This window comes from Oryctolagus cuniculus, chromosome 17 (assembly GCF_964237555.1).
Source record: "Oryctolagus cuniculus chromosome 17, mOryCun1.1, whole genome shotgun sequence".
Classification (NCBI taxonomy): Eukaryota; Metazoa; Chordata; class Mammalia; order Lagomorpha; family Leporidae; genus Oryctolagus; species Oryctolagus cuniculus.
This window is the reverse complement of record NC_091448.1, coordinates 33,723,807-33,741,550: the sequence shown is the minus strand read 5'-3', so window position 1 is coordinate 33,741,550 and position 17,744 is coordinate 33,723,807. Positions and strand designations below refer to the sequence as shown.

Genomic DNA, 17,744 nt, shown 5'->3' with positions numbered 1-17,744 from the left:
AGAAAGATGCACTGGCCAGATTGCTCTTCCATCTGTTCATGGGTCCTTAAACCAGAACCATGTTCTCTGGTGCCTTCAAACTCCGAGGGAATGATCACATAGCCCTAGTTCCAAACAAGTTTTGCAAGGGTTTTCCCAGCCCTGCAAACTGGAAGAGTTTGATGATAGTGAGTTCTGTTGCTCGGTTTAGACCTGATCGGAACCTGATTGGAACCTTCGTAAGCAGGGCTGGCAGGCCAAGGTCTGTGTCTGATAGGGAAGAGGTGGGTTTCAGCAAGAGTGCCCAGGCCCTGCAGCCAACGCCCAACTTTCACTGGCTTTCTCAAAAAGTCCCTTGGAAAGCCCCAGCTACTGTCCTCCGTGTCTGACCCGGACGTGGTTGTTCGGTGAGAATGGAAACAGTTGTGGGGAGGGGAAGCAGGAGGAGCTGTGCACAAATAACCACACAGGCCGCCTCAGCCCCACGCTGAGCTGCGCCCTAACTGTCAGTCTGCCAGGAAGGGCAAGATGCAAGCTTTTGATGTATGGGGGAGGGGGCTCCACATGTCTGTGCCAAGTGTGTTCTGCCTGAGAGCAGACTGCTTCTGGCTTAGCTGCTTGCCTTCTGTGGGACTTGAACTTGGCTGTGGTGACACAGCAGCCCAGATAGGCAGTACGATGCTGGAGTCTCATTCCCTGGGAACTTGGAGAAATTCAGATGAGTGGCTCAGCTCCCTGAGGGTGAGCAGTGCTGGATGGAAGAGGGGGTCTGAGGTGCTAGCGCTGCTGTCTAGCAGTCTGCAGCCATGAAGGCTGTTGTGCAACATGATAGCTGTCAAACGTGTCAGCCGCATCCTCACTGCTGGGGTTCTAAACCTGCCCAGGTCTGAAGATCCCATCTTGATCTCTTAGTTGTAGTTTGATTCTCTTCACAAGGGAGAGGCTCAAGTCAGGGGAAAAAAAAAAAACAAACTAGAACTGTGGTAGCCGGGCTGCCTGCCAATTCTGCATCTCCACTGCCTACTTTGCACATGCTGCAGGGCTAGGGTCTCCCCAAAACTGAGGGCCAAGTGACCACATTGACGAATGCGCAGACTGCAGCCCCAGCACAGACTGGTAGCTGATAAAACAAGGATCAAGTTGTTCTGGTCGTGTTGGGGAGCGGGTTACCCAAGAATAATGCTGATCAGCTGCTGAGGACCCGCTGAGTCTAGGGACCGAGGTCTTGCATTTGGTGTGGCTCCTGCCTTGTTAACTCCCAGCCTGCCCCTCTCAGGCATCAGATCTTGTAGAGATGAAAGAGGCCAGGTGGATAATACTGAAGAACAGACGGATACTATCCTACTCTGGAAGTGTGGTGCATGTCTGGTATCAGGAAAGCCTGTCTGGTAAATAGCATTTTGCAGTTGACAAAGCTTTCGCTTCATTCTCCTGTTTAATCCTCACAAAACCCTTGGGACAAGTTAACATCCTTGTTAGTGATGAGGAGACTTAAAAGAGAGTTAAAGTGACTCAACTAGGGTCAAGTAATGGAGACTCAACACCAGAAAGATGGTTCTGGGCTGTTTCTAATGTAGTATCCCCAAACAGGGTCATTGTTCCCTCTGTGGGTGTTCACAGAACCAGTGTGAGGCTTGCACTTTCTGTTGGGTGAAGTTACAACACATTGACCTACCACCACTTCTACTTCACAAGTCTCAACGTAGCCAGAAGGGCAGTGGTCTGGGAAGAAAGTCCGTGGGAGTACTCAAGGGTCCCTGGAAACCAGTCCAGCCCTGCTCAGTTCCCTCTGACTGCATCTTCCATTCCACTCCAGCTGCTCTTAGGCACCTGCTGACCCCACATCACGCAACCTCTCTTCTGCTTTTTCTCCCCACCCCCATCTGCAGCCTGATCACCCTACCGGAACACAGACTGGGGTGTGATGAAAACATGTATCCAACAAAAGGCACGGTCCCTGCCTCCCAGCCCTGTGACTTTTCTAAGTCACTTCCCTAAATGTAGTTATCAAAACTATGGTTTTACCTGGCTGGATACTGATTACCTGTGGAGATGGAGGTTGAAGAGAGAATGAGGGGCATGTCAGGTGTTGGTGGCCTTTTTTTTTTTTTTTTTAAGGTTTATTTGAAAGAGTGACAGCTTTCATTCGCTGATTCACGCCTCAAATGGCCCAACAGCCAGTTTGGACCAGGCTGAAGCCAGGTGCTCCATTCTGGTCTCCCAGGTGGGTGGCCTAAGGATTTGGGCCATCTTCTGCCTTCCCAGGTGCACTAGCAGGTAACTAGTTTGGAAGTGGAGCTAGGACCTGACATAGCACTCTACAACAATTCCAGCAGCTATTTTCTGTTTGTTGATCTGGCTGCTAGTTCACTTTCTGAACATTTATTATTACTTATTCTTTTTTTGTTTGTTAAAAAGTGCTTAAAGATGCAATTGGAGGGGCTGGCACTGTGGTGTAACGGGGAAAACCACCGCCTGCAGTGCCAGCATCCCATATGGGCGCCAGTTTGAGTTCTGGCCACTCCACTTCCGATTCAGCTCTCTGCTGTGGCCTGGGAAAGCAGTGGAAGATGGCTCAAGTCCTTGGGTTCCTGCTCCTGTGTGGGAGACCCAGAAAAAGCTCTTGGCTCTTAGTTTCAGATCAGCCCAGCTCTGGCCATTGCAGCCATTTATGGAGTGAACCAACAGATGGAAGATCTCTTTCTCTCTGCCTCTGTGTCTTCCTCTCTCTACTTCTGCCTTTCAAATAAAGAAAATTTTTTTAAAAATGCAATTGGAGGTCCCTATCTTAGGGTAGTTGTAAATCTAATACATTATTTTTATTTTACTTGGAAGGCAGACAAAGGCAGATCTTTCATCTACTGGTCCATTCCCTAAATACTGGCAATAGCTGGGCCTAGGTCAGGCCAAAGCTGGGAGCCAGGAACAGTCTGGGTTTTTCAGTGGGTAGCAGGGATCTAAGTGAGCCATCACCAGCTGCCTCCCAGGGTACACATTAGCAGGAAGCTGGAATTGGAAGTAGAGCTGGGATTTGAATGCAGGCGCTCTGAAGTGGGATGCAGACATACCAAATGTTGTCCTCTTTTTTTTTTTTTTTTTTTTTTTTTAAGATTTTTATTTATTTGAGAGGTAAAGTTACAGAGAGGAAGGTCTTCCCATCTGCTGGTTCACTCCCCCAAATGGCTGCAACAGCTGGAGCGGAACCGTTCCAAAACCAGGAGCCAGGAGCTTCGTCTGGGTCTCCCACACAGGTGCAGGGGCCCGTGCACTTGGAGGATTTTCTGCTGCTTTCCTAGACCATAAGCAGAGAGCTAGGTCAGAAGTGGAGCAGCTGGGACATGAATCAGCGCCCGTATGGGTTGCCAGAGCCATAGGCCGAAGCTTAGCTCTATAATACCACAGTGCCGGTGCCCCAGACGTTGTCTTTTTTTTTTTTTAAAGATTTATTTTATTTATTATTTGAAAGTCAAAGTTACACAGAGAGAAGAGAGGCAGTGAGAGATCTTCCATCCAATGGTTCGCTCTTCAGTTGGCCCCAACGACCGGAGCTGCCCCGATCCAAAGCCAGGATCCAGGAGCTTCTTCCTGGTCTCCCATGCGGGTGCAGGGGCCCAAGGACTTGGGCCATCTTCTGCTATCCCAGGCCATAGCAGAGAGCTGGATAGAAAGTGGAGCAGCCAGGTCTTGAACTGGCGCCCATATGGGATGCCAGTGCTTCAGGCCAGTTAACCCGCTGCACCACAGCGCCGGCCCCCAGATGTCAACCACTATGTCAAACACCTGCCCCAGAATCAAATACCTTAACTTGGGTAAAAGCAATTTGAAAGCTATAAACTACTAAGTATATCTAAGGGTTTGTCAGGATGCAAAGTTGTCTACATGTAGATAAGTTCTAGGAAGCTGTAGAAAGAATTCCAGCCCTCTAGCATTGTTGGACAATAAACATTCCAGTACATCCATCATATGTAAATATATTTTTAAAAAATATTTATTTGAAAGGCAGAGTTAAGATAGGCAGAGACAGAGAGGGAGAGGTCTTTCATCTGCTGGTTCACTCCCCAAATGGCCTCAATGGCCGGAGCTGAGCCGATCTGAAGCCAGGAGCCAGGAGCTTCTTCCTGGTCTCGTGTGTAGAAGGGCCCAAGGACTCAGGCCATTGTCTGCTGCCCTCCCAGGCACAGCAGCAGAGAACTGGATCACAGCAGCCAGCACTCAAACTGGTATCCATATGGGATGTCGGCACTGCAGGCAGAGACTTTACCTGCTATGCCACAGCTCCGGCCCCAATACATAAATATCAAATCAAACCTTTTTCTTCAAGCACCAAGACCTTTTTAATATTTCTGTTCTCATTGTTTTGTGTGGGATACTTATTTATTTATTTATTTGAAAGAATCACATAGGGAGAGACAGATCTTCCATCCTCTGGGTTCACTCCCCAGATGGCCCCAGAATCCAGGGCTGGGTCAGGCCGTAGCCAGGAGCCTGGAGCTTCTTCTGGGTCTCCCACGTGGATGCAGGGGCCCAGGCATTTGGGCCATTCTCCCCTGCTTTTACCAGGCCATTAACGGAGCTGGATCAGAAGTAGAGCAGCCGGGACACAAACCGGTGCCTATATGGAATGCTGGCATCTCAGGCTGTGCCTTGACCAGCTACACCACAGCGCCGACCCCATGTCTGGTATTTTTTAATGTGTTCTATGCTTCCTTGCTATTTGGATGTAAGGTTCTGAATATAATTGAACTTCTGCTTGATCAAAGTCACTGTTAAAAACCTCCATTTTTGTATCTTGGTAAAACGGTTCCAGGACTGATTGTTTTTCTACCTTCCGGATTCATGTCAGCCTGTCACCTGCATTGCTCTGGTATGGCTGTCCTCCTTCCAGTGTTGCTTGAGCTAGAACAGATGGCCTCACTTGGTAAAAATGGCTCTAGGGTGATCGAATCAGGCTCAGAGGGAAGAAGAACGGACTTGGCTGCCTCCTGGTCTTGGGGTTCAGAGGGCTTCCAAGAAGTGGGGTGGCCCAGAGGGAAAGCTGTAACCAGTGAAGGCAGAGCTTAGAACTTCAAGGCAGGGAGGCCCTAGCCTTAGGCCAACCCCTTGCTTTCTGTGTGAGAGGACTGAACCCCAGAGATGGCATCAGCCTGACCTCAGGGGGAAGTCACCACCCTTTGTGCCTTTCACTTAAAGATACAGTGTTTCTCTTTGCCGTAAGATCCCAGGAAGCAGGAACTCAGTGCAGAGGAAACTCCTGGCCTTCAGGGTGCAGGACAGGCTTTCTGGACACTAGGGGCCCACCTGGTAGCAGGTGGAGGCCTGGGGCTGTGTGTTGAGAACTCCTGGTGCTGCTTCCTGCCTGGGCGCTCTCCTCCCTGCCAGCTGAGCTCCTGTGCTACATGCTTGAGGGAGAGTCAGGAACAGCCTCAGACACCGGGGTGGGGGATCCCCGCTTCTCTCCAAAATTCATTCTTCATTGTTCTTCCCAAACCCAGCCACTGCTACCTGTTCAGCCCCTTCCCCCATGCTGGAAAATACCTGGAAGGAAGTGAGCACTCAGGGCCACTAGCCCGGAAGTGGGGGTTTAACTGTCACCTCATCCCTGGGGGCTTGAGTAGCGGAAGGCAGAGGGGGGAATGCAAATCCATGCTTGGGAGGGAAGAACTCTGAGAGGAAGGGGATGGCAGCCATGGCCCAGTGGTCCCAACGGCCAAGGGAGCGACTGCAGGCGCCCACCCTACACAAGCAGCTGCAGCACTTTCTCTGCGCAGCAGGCGACTCACTTCCTCAGCCCTGCACCCGAAGAAGCAGGGGGATTGGAGGGCAGGGTCTGGAGTCCCGTAGCCGGGCCAGGAAGATGGAGAGCTGGAGGCCGTCACGTCCTGCGGAACGCGAGGGTGGGTCTCCATCTGCAGTTGGAGAGATTCAGCTTAGACACAGACCAGCCCTCTTGCCTGTGCAACCTCCACTCCGTTACAGACCCACAAGCCTGAACTCAGGGCCACCCAGTGTCCCTGCGCAGGAATCACAGCAGGCAGAGGCAAGGCAGCACATGGGCTCGGATCTCTCCCATAACTTTCAGATGGCAAGCTCCAGGTTCAAACCAACCACCTCTGTTGTGGGGGGCCCTCCATGCCATCCTGTGAGGCCTTATTGTTCCCCTTTCGCAGAGGAGAAAGCGGAGTTTCTGTTCCATCACTTGCCGGGCGTCAGTGGCCAGGCCAGGCTGCACTGTTTGAGCCCAGCCCTTTCTCCTTGCATGAGACTGCTATCCCCATGGCCCCCTTCTGTCTGTCCTGAAGGAGGGGGGTCAGGGGCGCATAACTGCGGCATAGGGGTCCTCTTTTGACCTCCAGGAGACCCAGCTCCCAGTTGGGGCTCCTTGGGATGGTGGGGTGCTGAGCTTGTCATCAAGGTCTGTTTGGGGGTACAGGGCTCCATGCCTCACTGCTCACCCACTCCCACCCCCTGGAGGGGGGCCTGGGCCCCCACCCCATTTTACCCCAGGCTTCTCACTGGCTCCCGCCCGGAGCCACAGCCCCATTGGCCCGCCCGAGCTCATTTGCCCTTATTTGGCCAGGCCGACTGCAGACCAGGCCTCCAGCCCTAGCCCAGCCCCCGCAGGCCTGTCTCTCTCACTTCGTCTTTTTGAGGTTTGGCTCTGGGGCCCCACAGGCGGTCGCTTCAAACGCACTTTCTGGTTGAGTCACTTTAACGGCTCCAGGGCTGTGAACTGCTGCTGCTGGCTGCCGCTACCGCTGCTGCTGCTGTTGGGGACCCTCCAGCCTCGGTGGCCAGCCCTCCCCCCGCCTGACTGCATAGTAGGCTCACAATGAAGAGGCTGGGGTGACCACTGGGGTTGGAAGGGATCTGCAGACCCCTTGGTTACCCATTTAGACCCCTAGGGGCAGGGAAGTCTTCCCCATCTCCTGTCTGCTTTGCCCAGCTCCCTTCTCACTGAGTTTAAGAAGAGAGACAGGTCCTCCCAGTAGATCTGTTCCTTTTGGGGGCACTTTGAGATGAGCCTCCTCAGGGGAACAGAAACACAGAATGCAGATTTTTGGCCGCTTTTCAGGAAGGTAAAACAACCTCGGAGTTTCCGGTTCCTCATCTCTGAGATGGGGACCCCATCATTTACCCCATCGGTCACCATGATGAGCCAATGAGTCCCAGGCTGAGTGTCTTCTACCCAGCTTCCTAGGTGCCTGGACTGAGCCTGGAGGGTCGCATGCACATGCTCAGAGTAGATTCTTCTTCCCACTGCTCACCTCCCGCTCTTCCTGCTAGGCCTCGAATATGTGCAGTTCTGGAGTAGTAGGGGGTCAGAGGTGGTGAGAGGGAATAGATAGCACTTTGCCTCTTATCCCCAAGATAAGAGGACACTTCTGCAAAAGAGCGTTCCTAAGCCGCCCTGCCTTCTCTGGGCGTAGGCAGATCTACCCTGAGCCAGCTGGGAGGACCCATGGCTGCCCAGTGGCTGGGTGGGTTTGGGGACACAGGGACTGCTGCTTCCTCCCTCAGGGCTCCTGGGCACCATTGCTCTTGGGGACTTCTAGAGCACAAATAGGTCCGCCCTACCTGATTTTTTTTTTTTAATAAATTCAATTAAAAATTTTTTTTCATTTCTTTCTTTTCCTTTTATTTGAAAGGCAGTGAGACAGAAAGAAAAAAGATCTTCCATCATTGGTTCATTCCCCAAGTGCACGCAACAACCAGGGCTGGGCTAGGCCAAAGCTGGGACTCAATGCAAGTCTGCCATGTGGGTGGCAGAGACCCAGGTACTTGAGCCATCATCTTCTGCCTCCCAGGGTGCACATCAGCAGGACGCTGCATCAGAAGCAGAGTAGCCAGGACTCAAACCAGGCACTTTCATGTGAAGCTCCAAGCCATTCTTGATTATTTAAGGTTTATTTATTTATTTGAAAGGCAGAGTGGTTCACTCTCCAGATGGCTGCAACAGTAGGGACTGGGACAGGCCACAGCCAGGAGCCAGGTCTCCCACACTTGGGTGACAGGCCCAAGCAGTTGGGTCATCTGTTGCTGCTTTCCCAGTTGCATAGCAGGGAGCTGGATCAGAGTGGAGCAGCCGGGACTCAAACTGGTGCCCATATAGGATGCCGGTGCCACAGGCAGCTGCACCACCATGCTGGCTCCAACAAATTTTAACTACTGCCTGCCCCCGCCTCTCCATTTTATAGCTGAAGAAGCAGAGTTGGGTCTGTGAGGTAGGGGCAGACTCAGTCACTGATCCAACCTCGTCTCTTGTTCCCCTGTTTTGTCCTGTTTGGTGGTGATGTTAAGAAAAGGAGGTTGGGTTGATGAAAGGTCACTGGGGGCTCCAGGCCAGGAACCAGCTCTCAGACACACAGTTCTTACGTAGCGGTTATAACTGGAGCTGTGTGAGGCAGCCAGGAGGGAGCCGTGTCGTAGGAGATCACAGAAGAGAATGCTCCTGCTTCCACATCTGTTCCCACAGATGGGTGGGTCTGCATGGCTGCCTTCCTCGCACCCGCACCCACCTTCCTCTCCAGCCTCTTCCAGACACTGTGCAGAGCCCAGCTTGTGCCCGCAGGCTGCCTTCTGCCACTCTCTGGGCTTGTAGCTTGCTTTCCTGACTCGGCTGTTTGCCGCCTGACCTTTCTGCTTCAGAGTCCTTGGCTCTTAAGATCCCAGGAGAATTGAACGTGAACCCTGCCCTGGGGGGACCGCTGTGCACTGGAGCTGCCCTTGATCCAAGCAGAGGACAAGAGAACATGAAGTTAAACCTGGAGGAGGACTCTGGGTGGCGCAGGTGGCACTCAGGGGTACAGAGCCTTACCCTCTCTCCTTGCCCAGAAGCCCTCAGCACTCACCATGCTCCCCGGGCACCTGCCTCGGTGCTAAGGGGACTTCTGCCAGGGACAGATTCCCTCTGGGCACCTGCTTCCCTTGACAGGCCCACTAGGGAGTGAGGGAAGAGTCTCAACATTTGGGACAACTGATTCCAGTTAGCCTTAACACCAAGTTCAATGCTGGGGGCTCAGTTTCCCTGCTTTGTGGCCAGGCCTGCCTCCAGCCCCAGCTCCCCAGAGGGCGGGTCTGCTCTGCCTCCTCTACTTCCTGTTTGTGAGTGGTTAGGTCCTGTGGCTTCTCTCTCCTTGTCTCTTCACAAGCAGGTTATCTGGGCTGCCATCTCTGCTTTCTCGCCTGCCTGCTCACCCAGCAGCCCCACCTGCCTGCCTGCAGGTCCCCTGAGGGCCCCAGGCCCTTGCAGCAGGAAGGAGGGGCTTGGTTTTCTTCTTGACCTTCATTTGTGGACCGTGAGCTCAGGTCATTTCTCCCACCGCCTGCACCTGCTCCCCTTGTAGGCTTAGGCCGTCAGATCATTTTCTGTTTCTCATCCTTACACAGCCTCTCCTTCTAAGCCCTCTTCCACCTGTAGTCACTTCTTCCAGGAAGCCTCTGATGGGCCCCGCGACTCTGAGGTTGCCACTGCAGCAGCCAGCCGCCCAGCCAGTGGCTCCTGTCCATGCACATCTGGGACTACTTTGCACTTGTTGCTATGATTTTGTAAGATGTAGATGTGTGTGCAGGGATCTGTGTGCGTTCCGCTTCACACTATCCCCCCGTAGACACACACATACATATACCCTAGATTCTGCACTCATTCCATTTAGGAGCCAGGTGTCCCCATCAGGCCCAAAGCGCTGCCCCTCCTTTGGGTGCAAACAGCTTACTCTCACGGACCCAGACCCGCAGACTCCCCAACATTGTCTCTCAGCCTGGGGGCTGCCCGAGGACAAGTCCTCTGCCTACATCCTTTTCTCCTCAGCCTCACCTCAGCACACAAAGATGGCTGGGGTGGGCTGGGAGAGGGGATGTGAGCCTGGAATGCTCCAGGATCCCGAGCTCCGTCCTCAGTGCCCCCTCACTTGGCGAAGGGCTCATCTGGTGTCTGCTGCCAGCTGCCCCCACCCTTAGGTCCCCTGAGAGGAAACTGACCCCTGAAACAAGACGGGCACGGGGAGGGACCTTGGAGGACATTTCCCAGCAGAGCGCAAGTGAGCCGAGGTTGGCTGGCTGAGTCTTGAGTGGGAGTGGGTGGCAGGCCTCTTTCACAGAGGGGCCTGAGGTCTCATCCCCATGCCAGTCACCCTCGTAGGCACTGGCCCTGGGTTCCCAGCTGAGGCTTCCTGTGCCTTCCAGGAGAGGCAGGTGTGTCTTAGGACACGGTGAATCTGGCGGGCTCTCTGGGCAGTGTGTGTGTGTGTGTGTGTGTGTGTGTATCTGCAAAGGCACCCGCTGCTCAGTCATGTGGGCCACTCATGTGGGTTGTGCCAGCCTAGCCTAGGGCAGAGCTTCCAGGCGGGCATCCCTCTTGCTGTCACAGGCACACACCCCACGCCATTCTTCTGATGCTTCTTAGTGTCTCCATGTCTTTGACCCAGGCTCTGCCCTGGATTTTATCTCTGGCCCTGTCCCCTTTCTTCTGGTTGGAGGCCCAGCAGAGCTGAGAGTCGTTGCTGGGCTGGTGGGGGGAGCGGGGGATGGCCAGGGTGCAGGGACCCTGAGCCCCTCAGGACAGTTCTGCTTCCACCTAACCTGAGCATAGGGACAGTGAAAGCCCAGCCCCTCCAGAAAGCTGCCAAGGCTGGCCCCGGGCTGTCTCCTGAAAAACAGCCAGTGGTAGTCTCTGGGCAGTGGGAACGCAAAGAGGGAAACTGGCCTGGCTTGTCCAAGGGCGCAGCAGCAGCAAGAGCCCCAGCCTGAGTGGAGCAGAAGAGGACCCGAGTGGAGGTTGCTGGGGTGAGAGCGCAGCCCGGGATCTCAGGTCGCAGTCGGGCCCAGAAGCCAGCTCTCTGGCTCCCATGCTGTGGTGCTCATTTGTGGCAGGACACCTCTGGTGACAGATATGGGAACCCCCTCAGCAGGGGATGATGAGGACAAGCCGTGCTTGGGGGAGGGTCCTGGAGAGTGAGGGTCAGGAACCCAGGTCACTGCAAAACTTTGATATTCTTATCTGCTTATCGCCTGGGGCAGCCACTTCCCCTCCACCCAGGGTCTGAGGCAGCCATGGTCTCTTAAAGGAGCACAATCCTATTTCTGGCCAGCTGGTCCTAGGAGGCTGCCCTCCTTACCACTTGCTCTTTAGACCCTAGCTCTGTCCTACTTTAGGGGCCTGGGAACAGGTGACTCTCCAGACCGAGGGTCCCCTTCCCGAAGGGAAGGCTCTGGGCAGCCTCCTTTGCCCTGCCTCCCTGGACCCTGCATTGGAGAGCTTCCTGGGGTCTGTGTGGCTTTGTCCCCCAGTGGGGCAGGCCCAGGCCTTCTGGGAAGCAGTCTCTGGCTGTGGACACTCACTTCCGCCTCTCCTACCTTCCCAGCCCCATTGCTTTTGATTTCAGAGCCAAGCCCACTGAAGGGCTTGGAGGACGCTGGGGAAAGGACGTGACCTGGACTCAACCCACCGCAGCCCCCTGCCCTGCTCCCCTCCCCCAGCCAGGGGCCCTGGGCTGGGCAGCTTCCTGCCTTCCCCATGGGGAAAGCGGGGGTGGCGTGCAGGTGGGTGGGCCCTGTGCCCACATCCGGTGGCCTCCAGAACCTCCCGTCACCACCTCTTTCCCTCCCTTCTCCCAAGCTCCCTTTGCCTCCAGCCTCCCAGCACCTGAGTGCCCTGCCCCATGGTCTCCCCCTCCCCACCCCCCCAGTTCCTCTGTGCTCGCTCCAGGTCCCTGCAGGCCCCCAGGGAAACGTGAATCCCCGCCCAAGGCCAACAGGTCCACCTGGCAGTGAGATGAGGAGCCAGGCCTGGTCTCCTGCAGGCCCAGTGTGAGAACTGACTTTGTGGAGGGTGCTGGGGACGCTCGGGTGCCCTCACACATCGGGATTCCTGTGGCCCCGCTGGGGAGCACAGATGGAGGAGCCGTGGCTTGGTCTGAACGTCCGAGAGGGAAGGGAGTTTTCTGGACTAGGGTCCATGGGCACGAGCCTCGGGGAGAAAGCCCTTTGCTTGTGCTGGAATCCAGGACTCCCTCCCAAGGCCCTGCCAGGGAGTTCTGTCTCCTGGGTCACCTCCTCCCCGCCCCCGCCCAGGCTCTTGCACCATCCCCTGTAGCTGGTGGAGGAAGGAAAGGCTGAGGACCCGGAAGCCACCTGTCCGGGGCGTATGAGATGGTCTCCTCAGCCCCCTCCCGCCAGTCCCCAGCCTTGTCTCTGGTTTCCTGTCAGTGTGTCCTCCCTAGGGAGGGGAGGGGCCGCTGATCGCTGCGGTGTGGGGGCGGGCTCCAAGACCGTTGGGCGCCCTGAGATCTGGCCCACGTGGCCTCGGGGTTATAAACGCTGCCCGCCCTGAAGGGAACCCCATTTTGGAGCTTGGAGCCCAGGGCCGCTGCTTCTCAGCCCTGCAGCCTCAGGTAAGAGCCCGAACTTTCACTCCGGCCCCAGCCAGGACTCCTCAGCGCTGGGCCTTGAGAGCCTATGAGGGGCTTGGGTCGCAGGCTGGCAGTGGAGAGGCTGGGGTGGGGGGAGGCCAGGAGCACGGGCGCCAACGCTTCCTAGGGCAGCTGCAGGCACACATCGGCAAACACCTTCAGCCCCACCGGCCTCCCGGGGGGCGCTCCTCTGAGTTCTCTCCGGTCCAGGGAGATGGTGCCTGGCTCAGATGAAGAGGGAGGAGGCGGGAGAGCAAGGTGGAGGTGGCAAAGGCCAAAAACGTAAGGCCGGAGTCAGAGAGAGGCGCTGAGCGCCTTCCTCCGCCCAGCGTGGACATGGCTTCTGGCGCCATACTCTTCCTGGGCCTCTGCCTGGGATCAGCAGGGCAGTGGAGGAGAGTCAGGTGGTTGGGCCCGTGGGGAGGCTGGAGACTGAGGCCTTGGAGAGAATGAGGCTGTGGCTGCGTCAGTTCCTTTCTGGAGGGTGGGCAGTGTGGCAGGGAGGGGGCAGCAGGCCTGGGGGCTGGGGTCAGGAGTCAGGCCTCCAGAGTAGATATGGCCTCTACCTGAGGGTCCCTGAAAGTGGGGAATGGGGTGGAGCCTTGGGGGAAGGGAAGAGGGAACCAAAGAGGAAGTGGGGGGAGGGAGGTAGAGCAGGCAAGTCTGGCGCCATGCTGAGTCACCACCCACAAGGCCCAGGGCGGGCCCTCCGGGGGCGGTGGGCAAGGTGCAGGGGTCTTAGGAAGCCACAGGGAGGGCTGGTCGGGGGGCTCTCTGAGCAGGAGTTGGAAGAAGAGTGGTGGCCTGAAGAGCCGGCGCAGAAGGACAGACAGACAGTGCAGTCACCCATAAAGTAGAAAGCACTACTAACAGCACTGGAGGGTGTAGTGTTTCCTACTTTATGGATGAGTGTACTGTGGGCTTCGGAGACCACGCCACCACCGCCGCCACCACCCCAACGTCTTCCCCTGCCTCGGGACCGCATGTGACAGGTGAGCATTTCATACATCCCCTCCACCTGCCCAAACCCTCGAGAGGCCCCCCAGTGCCCCCCTCAGTGCTGCCCTTCCTCATGCCAACCGGAGAAGGGCACCCGCGGCCTCCCGGCTGCCCTGAAGTCTGGGAGCCCGGGGAGAGGGCCGGGTGTGTGGACCCCAGAGGCAGCAGCCGCGGGCGGATGGGGAAGCCACGGGCAGGGAGGGCAGAGGGAAGGGGTCCCAACGCTAATAAAGAATGTGCTCTGCTTCTCTTGTCTGAGACTTTGTTGCTGGGATGGGGCCCTGGGTGGCGATCGAAGGCACCTGGCCAGCGTGGGTGCAGCAAGGGCTGGACGGGGGCTCAGGCTCACTCTCCAACCATCAGAGGGAAGGGCCTGGGCCGGTGGGGTGAGGCCCTCCTGGCAATCTGAAGACAGGGACAGGACACGGAGAGGCCTTCCCACCTTTCGCCCTACTCTGGCTCTGCCTTGCTCTCTATTATTTACAGCTCCAAGCTGAAGCTGCCTACCTCTGGTTTTTTTTTTTTTTTTTTTTTTTTGACAGGCAGAGTGGACAGTGAGACAGAGAGACAGAGAGAAAGGTCTTCCTTTGCCGTTGGTTCACCCTCCAATGGCCGCTGCGGCCGGTGCACCACGCTGATCCGATGGCGGGAGCCAGGTGCTTCTCCTGGTCTCCCATGGGGTGCAGGGCCCAAGCACTTGGGCCATCCTCCACTGCACTCCCGGGCCACAGCAGAGAGCTGGCCTGGAAGAGGGGCAACCGGGACAGAATCCGGCGCCCTGACCGGGACTAGAACCCGGTGTGCCGGCGCCGCTAGGCGGAGGATTAGCCTAGTGAGCCGCGGCGCCGGCCCCCTACCTCTGGTTTTAATCTAAGAAAGTCTAGGGGCCCCTGGGTGGTATAAGAAGTGAGCAAACACACTGCGGCACACACAGGGCATGTTATGCATAGACAAGGGCACGGATACTAATATGAAAAGCACACACACCAGCATGCATGTGCATTTGCACACAGGTTCCACACGTAGGTGCCAGTAACACACAAGAACAGTGATACATATGCACATGTGACATAGCTCGCATGGCACAAAATGACACACAGGGATATACACGAGACCCAGGGCACTTAATCAATATGATGGGATCTTCAAAAAGTTTATGGCAAATGGAATTAAAAAATAAGTTTATTTTGATGCAAACAATTTTGAAATGATGCCTCTGAGGGGGCATCAAAGAGTTTGTGGGGAATATGTATTAAGCAGAGAGTACACATGGATTTGCAGTAAAATAAAGCCTTTTAATTTAATTTGTCATGAACTTCTTGAAGTACACCTGCAATGACATAAATGTGACACATATCGCATATAAAAGCATACAGATACAAAGTGACATTCACATAATAAGCTTCACTCACATACATGTATGGTGACATTCAGATGTGATAAATATGAGGTAGATACATGAGGATGCATACAAGTGTATCACCATGCATATATGGGGGATATACATACACGCACACACACACATACACAATTGACCCTCCTTGTCTACAGGTTTTAAGGAAAATAGCTTTTAGAAATCCACATGTACTGAACATTTACAGCCTTTTTTCTTATCCCTTATGCAGTATAACGACTAAGAAGCATAGGCAGTATGAGTAATCTAGAGATGATTTACTGTAGCAAGGAAAAAGTATGGCTCGGTGTCTGTCACACCCTCTCCAGCGTCTGTCTCCACTGCACGGAGGTCCCGTGCCCTGGGTAATAGGCAAACACAGCAACATTTTATAAAAAGAGTTGAGCATCCTTGGGTATGGTATCTGCAAGGGTCTTGGAACTAATCCCCCACAGATACTGAGAGGTGCCTGTATCTGTCCATGTCCATGTCGTATGTCATCACACATACTGACGTGGCTGGGTGTAACATTACCAATAGTATAATGGCATGTAATGCCAACAGTGACACTTGACAAAAATGTATCATGACTCAGGTGTTATAATTGATACTTTCACACAATGGTAGCCTCCCATGCATATATCAGCATACACATAGATGATGTGGCAAACATATAAAAATATAAATTTATACGTAAAATATAAACAAAAATGCAATGGCACAGAAACAGACATAAACATCCAATGAGACTCAGATACAAAATACACACAAGCACACACACAATGGCCACTCCCACATAGAAATCTATTCTGTAAATGCATGCATATAGGAGTATCCTCAGACCTAAACATCAGTTACATACACCATGTAGCGGTGTGCCCATCGATCTACACACTGCTTTAGGGAAGAGACGATGTCCCCTCGTCCCATGTAACCCCCTCCCCCAGTTCCACCAGCTGTGATCTGGGTGGGGCCCACAGTCGGGCTCTGTAGTTCAGGGCCGTGGTTGCTATTCCATGGGAATGCCACACGAGGGCCCCCGAACTAGACTGAGACAGGCTGGTCTGGTGAATCCCAGGTTGGGAGAGGGGTTGCCTCCCTAGGGCCTCCCTTAATAATACCCTGTGTCTGGGCACTCCACCCCTAGGGCCTTGCCCCGACATAGACTCCTAGATGAAGGGGGTTCCCATGTCCTCGTGCCAAAAAGCCATTTTCTCACAGCAAAAAGGCTGGAGGCTGGACAGAGATGGACTTCCCGAGAATTCTGGGCAAAGCCAGGAGGTCTCCTCTGCTGGGCTGGGGCAGCCAGGGTGCCCCCCAAATGCGGTTTGCCAGGAGGACACCAAAGCAACCCTCTCTGCCCATTTCTACCCCTGTCTCTGCTCCCGTCTTCCTGTTTCCAACCCCCTGATTTCTTTCTTTGTCTCACCTCAGCTCCTGTCTTTCTCCGTCCTGCCCTTCTGTGCGGCTCGGTGTCGGTCACACCCGCCCCTATGTCTGTGTTCGCCAGTCCCACCCTTGGAAGGCACCAGGGTGTGTGGGGACGATGGCCGGGGAGGCCACCGTGGCGGGTGCTGGGCTGGCATCCCGCGAGGAACCTGCTCTTCCCTCTGTCCCGGCCCTGCCAGCCGGTCCAGCCCACCAGTTCATCGCCATCACCATGGAAACCAGCAGCCGACTTCCTATTGGTGGGCGGGAGGGGAGGAGGAGGGGGAGGGGAGGGCTGTTTCTCTCCTGCTCACCCCCCCATTCCAAGGCTCAGTCCTCCTCGGCGCCCACCGGCTCCGGGCTCTGGGATTGTAAGGGACCCCTGCAGTCCCCAGAGCTGAGGCCAGCAGGGGCAGAGACTATGAGCCCAGCAGCCCATCGACCCAGGCCTCCTTAGGACCAGCCCAGCCAGCAGCCAGGCAAGTGAGCAGCAGCGGAGAGGGGAGCAGGAGATAAAGGACCGGCGGATCACTGGGGCTCACCCCCCACAGCTCCCGAGGACCCTAGCCAGGCTGAGGGGTCGTGACGGATGGCCAGACTCACCGACACACACAGCATCAATACACCCAGCTGCAAGACACTGACACACTCAGCTACAACCAGTGACAGCATCACACATTGCCACAGCCCTGCAATACAGACACCCACCCACCCACCCACACACAGAAACAACTGGCAACTCTGAAACAGGCACAGACGGTGACACACAGCGTCACCACCCTCCACACACACAAGTGGGGGCACCCTCCTCTAAACACGGACAGACTTGGGGACGCACACGCATACCCTCACCCGGGCACTGGCTGCTTGGTGGCCTCCCCACCCCCACAGGGACACCCTCGCCTCTCCACATACTCACGCACACAGCTGCGAGCAAACAGCGCTTGCACACCCCGGGTCCAGCTCCTGCAACCCCGACGCCTTCTGAAGCCTCCTTTGCGGGGGAGGAAGCACTCAGCCAGCCTTGGATGGAGCCTCGGTGAAGCCAGGAGCTCAGAGGGGAAAGGGTCTGGCCCGGCAGGACACTCACCAACCACCCACCGTGGCTGAGTGATGTCCCCCGGCCCAGGTTCTGGGGCCCCTTGGACCTACCATGGAGCAACTGACAACCTTCCCACCACCTGGGGACCCCAGAGCCGTGGAGCCATGGCCATTGCCCAGCTGGCAGAGCTGGACTCCGGGCCAAGGGGGCGAACCGGGAGTCGCAGCCCCAAGCATCGCTGCTACTCCGGCAGCTCGGCAGCTCGGCAAACTGAGGCCTGAGGAGAGTCCCAAGGCGGAGGGAGCCCGGAGCCCTGGTGCCATGGCGGGCACCGACCCTGAGGGAACAGAGGCTGGTCTGCTTAGCCAGGGGCAGCAAGCAGCGAGCCCTGGACCCGGGCACCTGAAGCTACAGGATAAGGAGGTGGAGGCTTTCCCTAAGGTAAGCGCTGTGAGAGGCTGCAGTCTGCGAGGCGGGGGTCTCTCACTCCCCTCCA

At 55.6% G+C, this 17,744-nt stretch overlaps 1 protein-coding gene, 1 long non-coding RNA gene and 1 other non-coding gene across 17 annotated transcripts in view; 2 read left to right on the top strand and 1 right to left on the bottom strand.

The window, feature by feature from the left end:
* Positions 1 to 3,059: 3,059 nt before the first annotated feature.
* On the bottom strand, positions 3,060 to 16,347 carry LOC127484382 (uncharacterized). 2 transcript variants are annotated; one of them, XR_007911300.2, is made up of 2 exons: positions 16,208 to 16,347; positions 3,060 to 15,139 (listed from the first exon to the last, which is right to left on the bottom strand). It is a non-coding gene; the product is annotated as an uncharacterized lncRNA (long non-coding RNA). The 2 variants fall into 2 exon arrangements; XR_007911299.2 differs by having other exon boundaries at positions 3,060 to 14,715; positions 16,208 to 16,343.
* MIR142 (microRNA mir-142) lies at positions 13,234 to 13,292 on the top strand. The gene has a single exon (NR_162536.1). It is a non-coding gene; the product is annotated as a microRNA mir-142 (primary transcript).
* TSPOAP1 (TSPO associated protein 1) overlaps positions 15,113 to 17,744 on the top strand; it is a 27,028-nt gene continuing 24,396 nt past the window's right edge. For all 14 annotated transcript variants that reach the window (XR_001795276.3, XR_001795275.3, XR_001795278.3 and 11 more), the window contains exon 1: positions 15,113 to 17,689. Coding sequence is in view for 9 of the 14 variants with exons in the window: in XM_070060936.1 (XP_069917037.1) it covers positions 17,360 to 17,689 (330 nt within the window). In the remaining 5 variants the exon portion in view is untranslated. The remainder of the gene's footprint in view (positions 17,690 to 17,744) is intronic.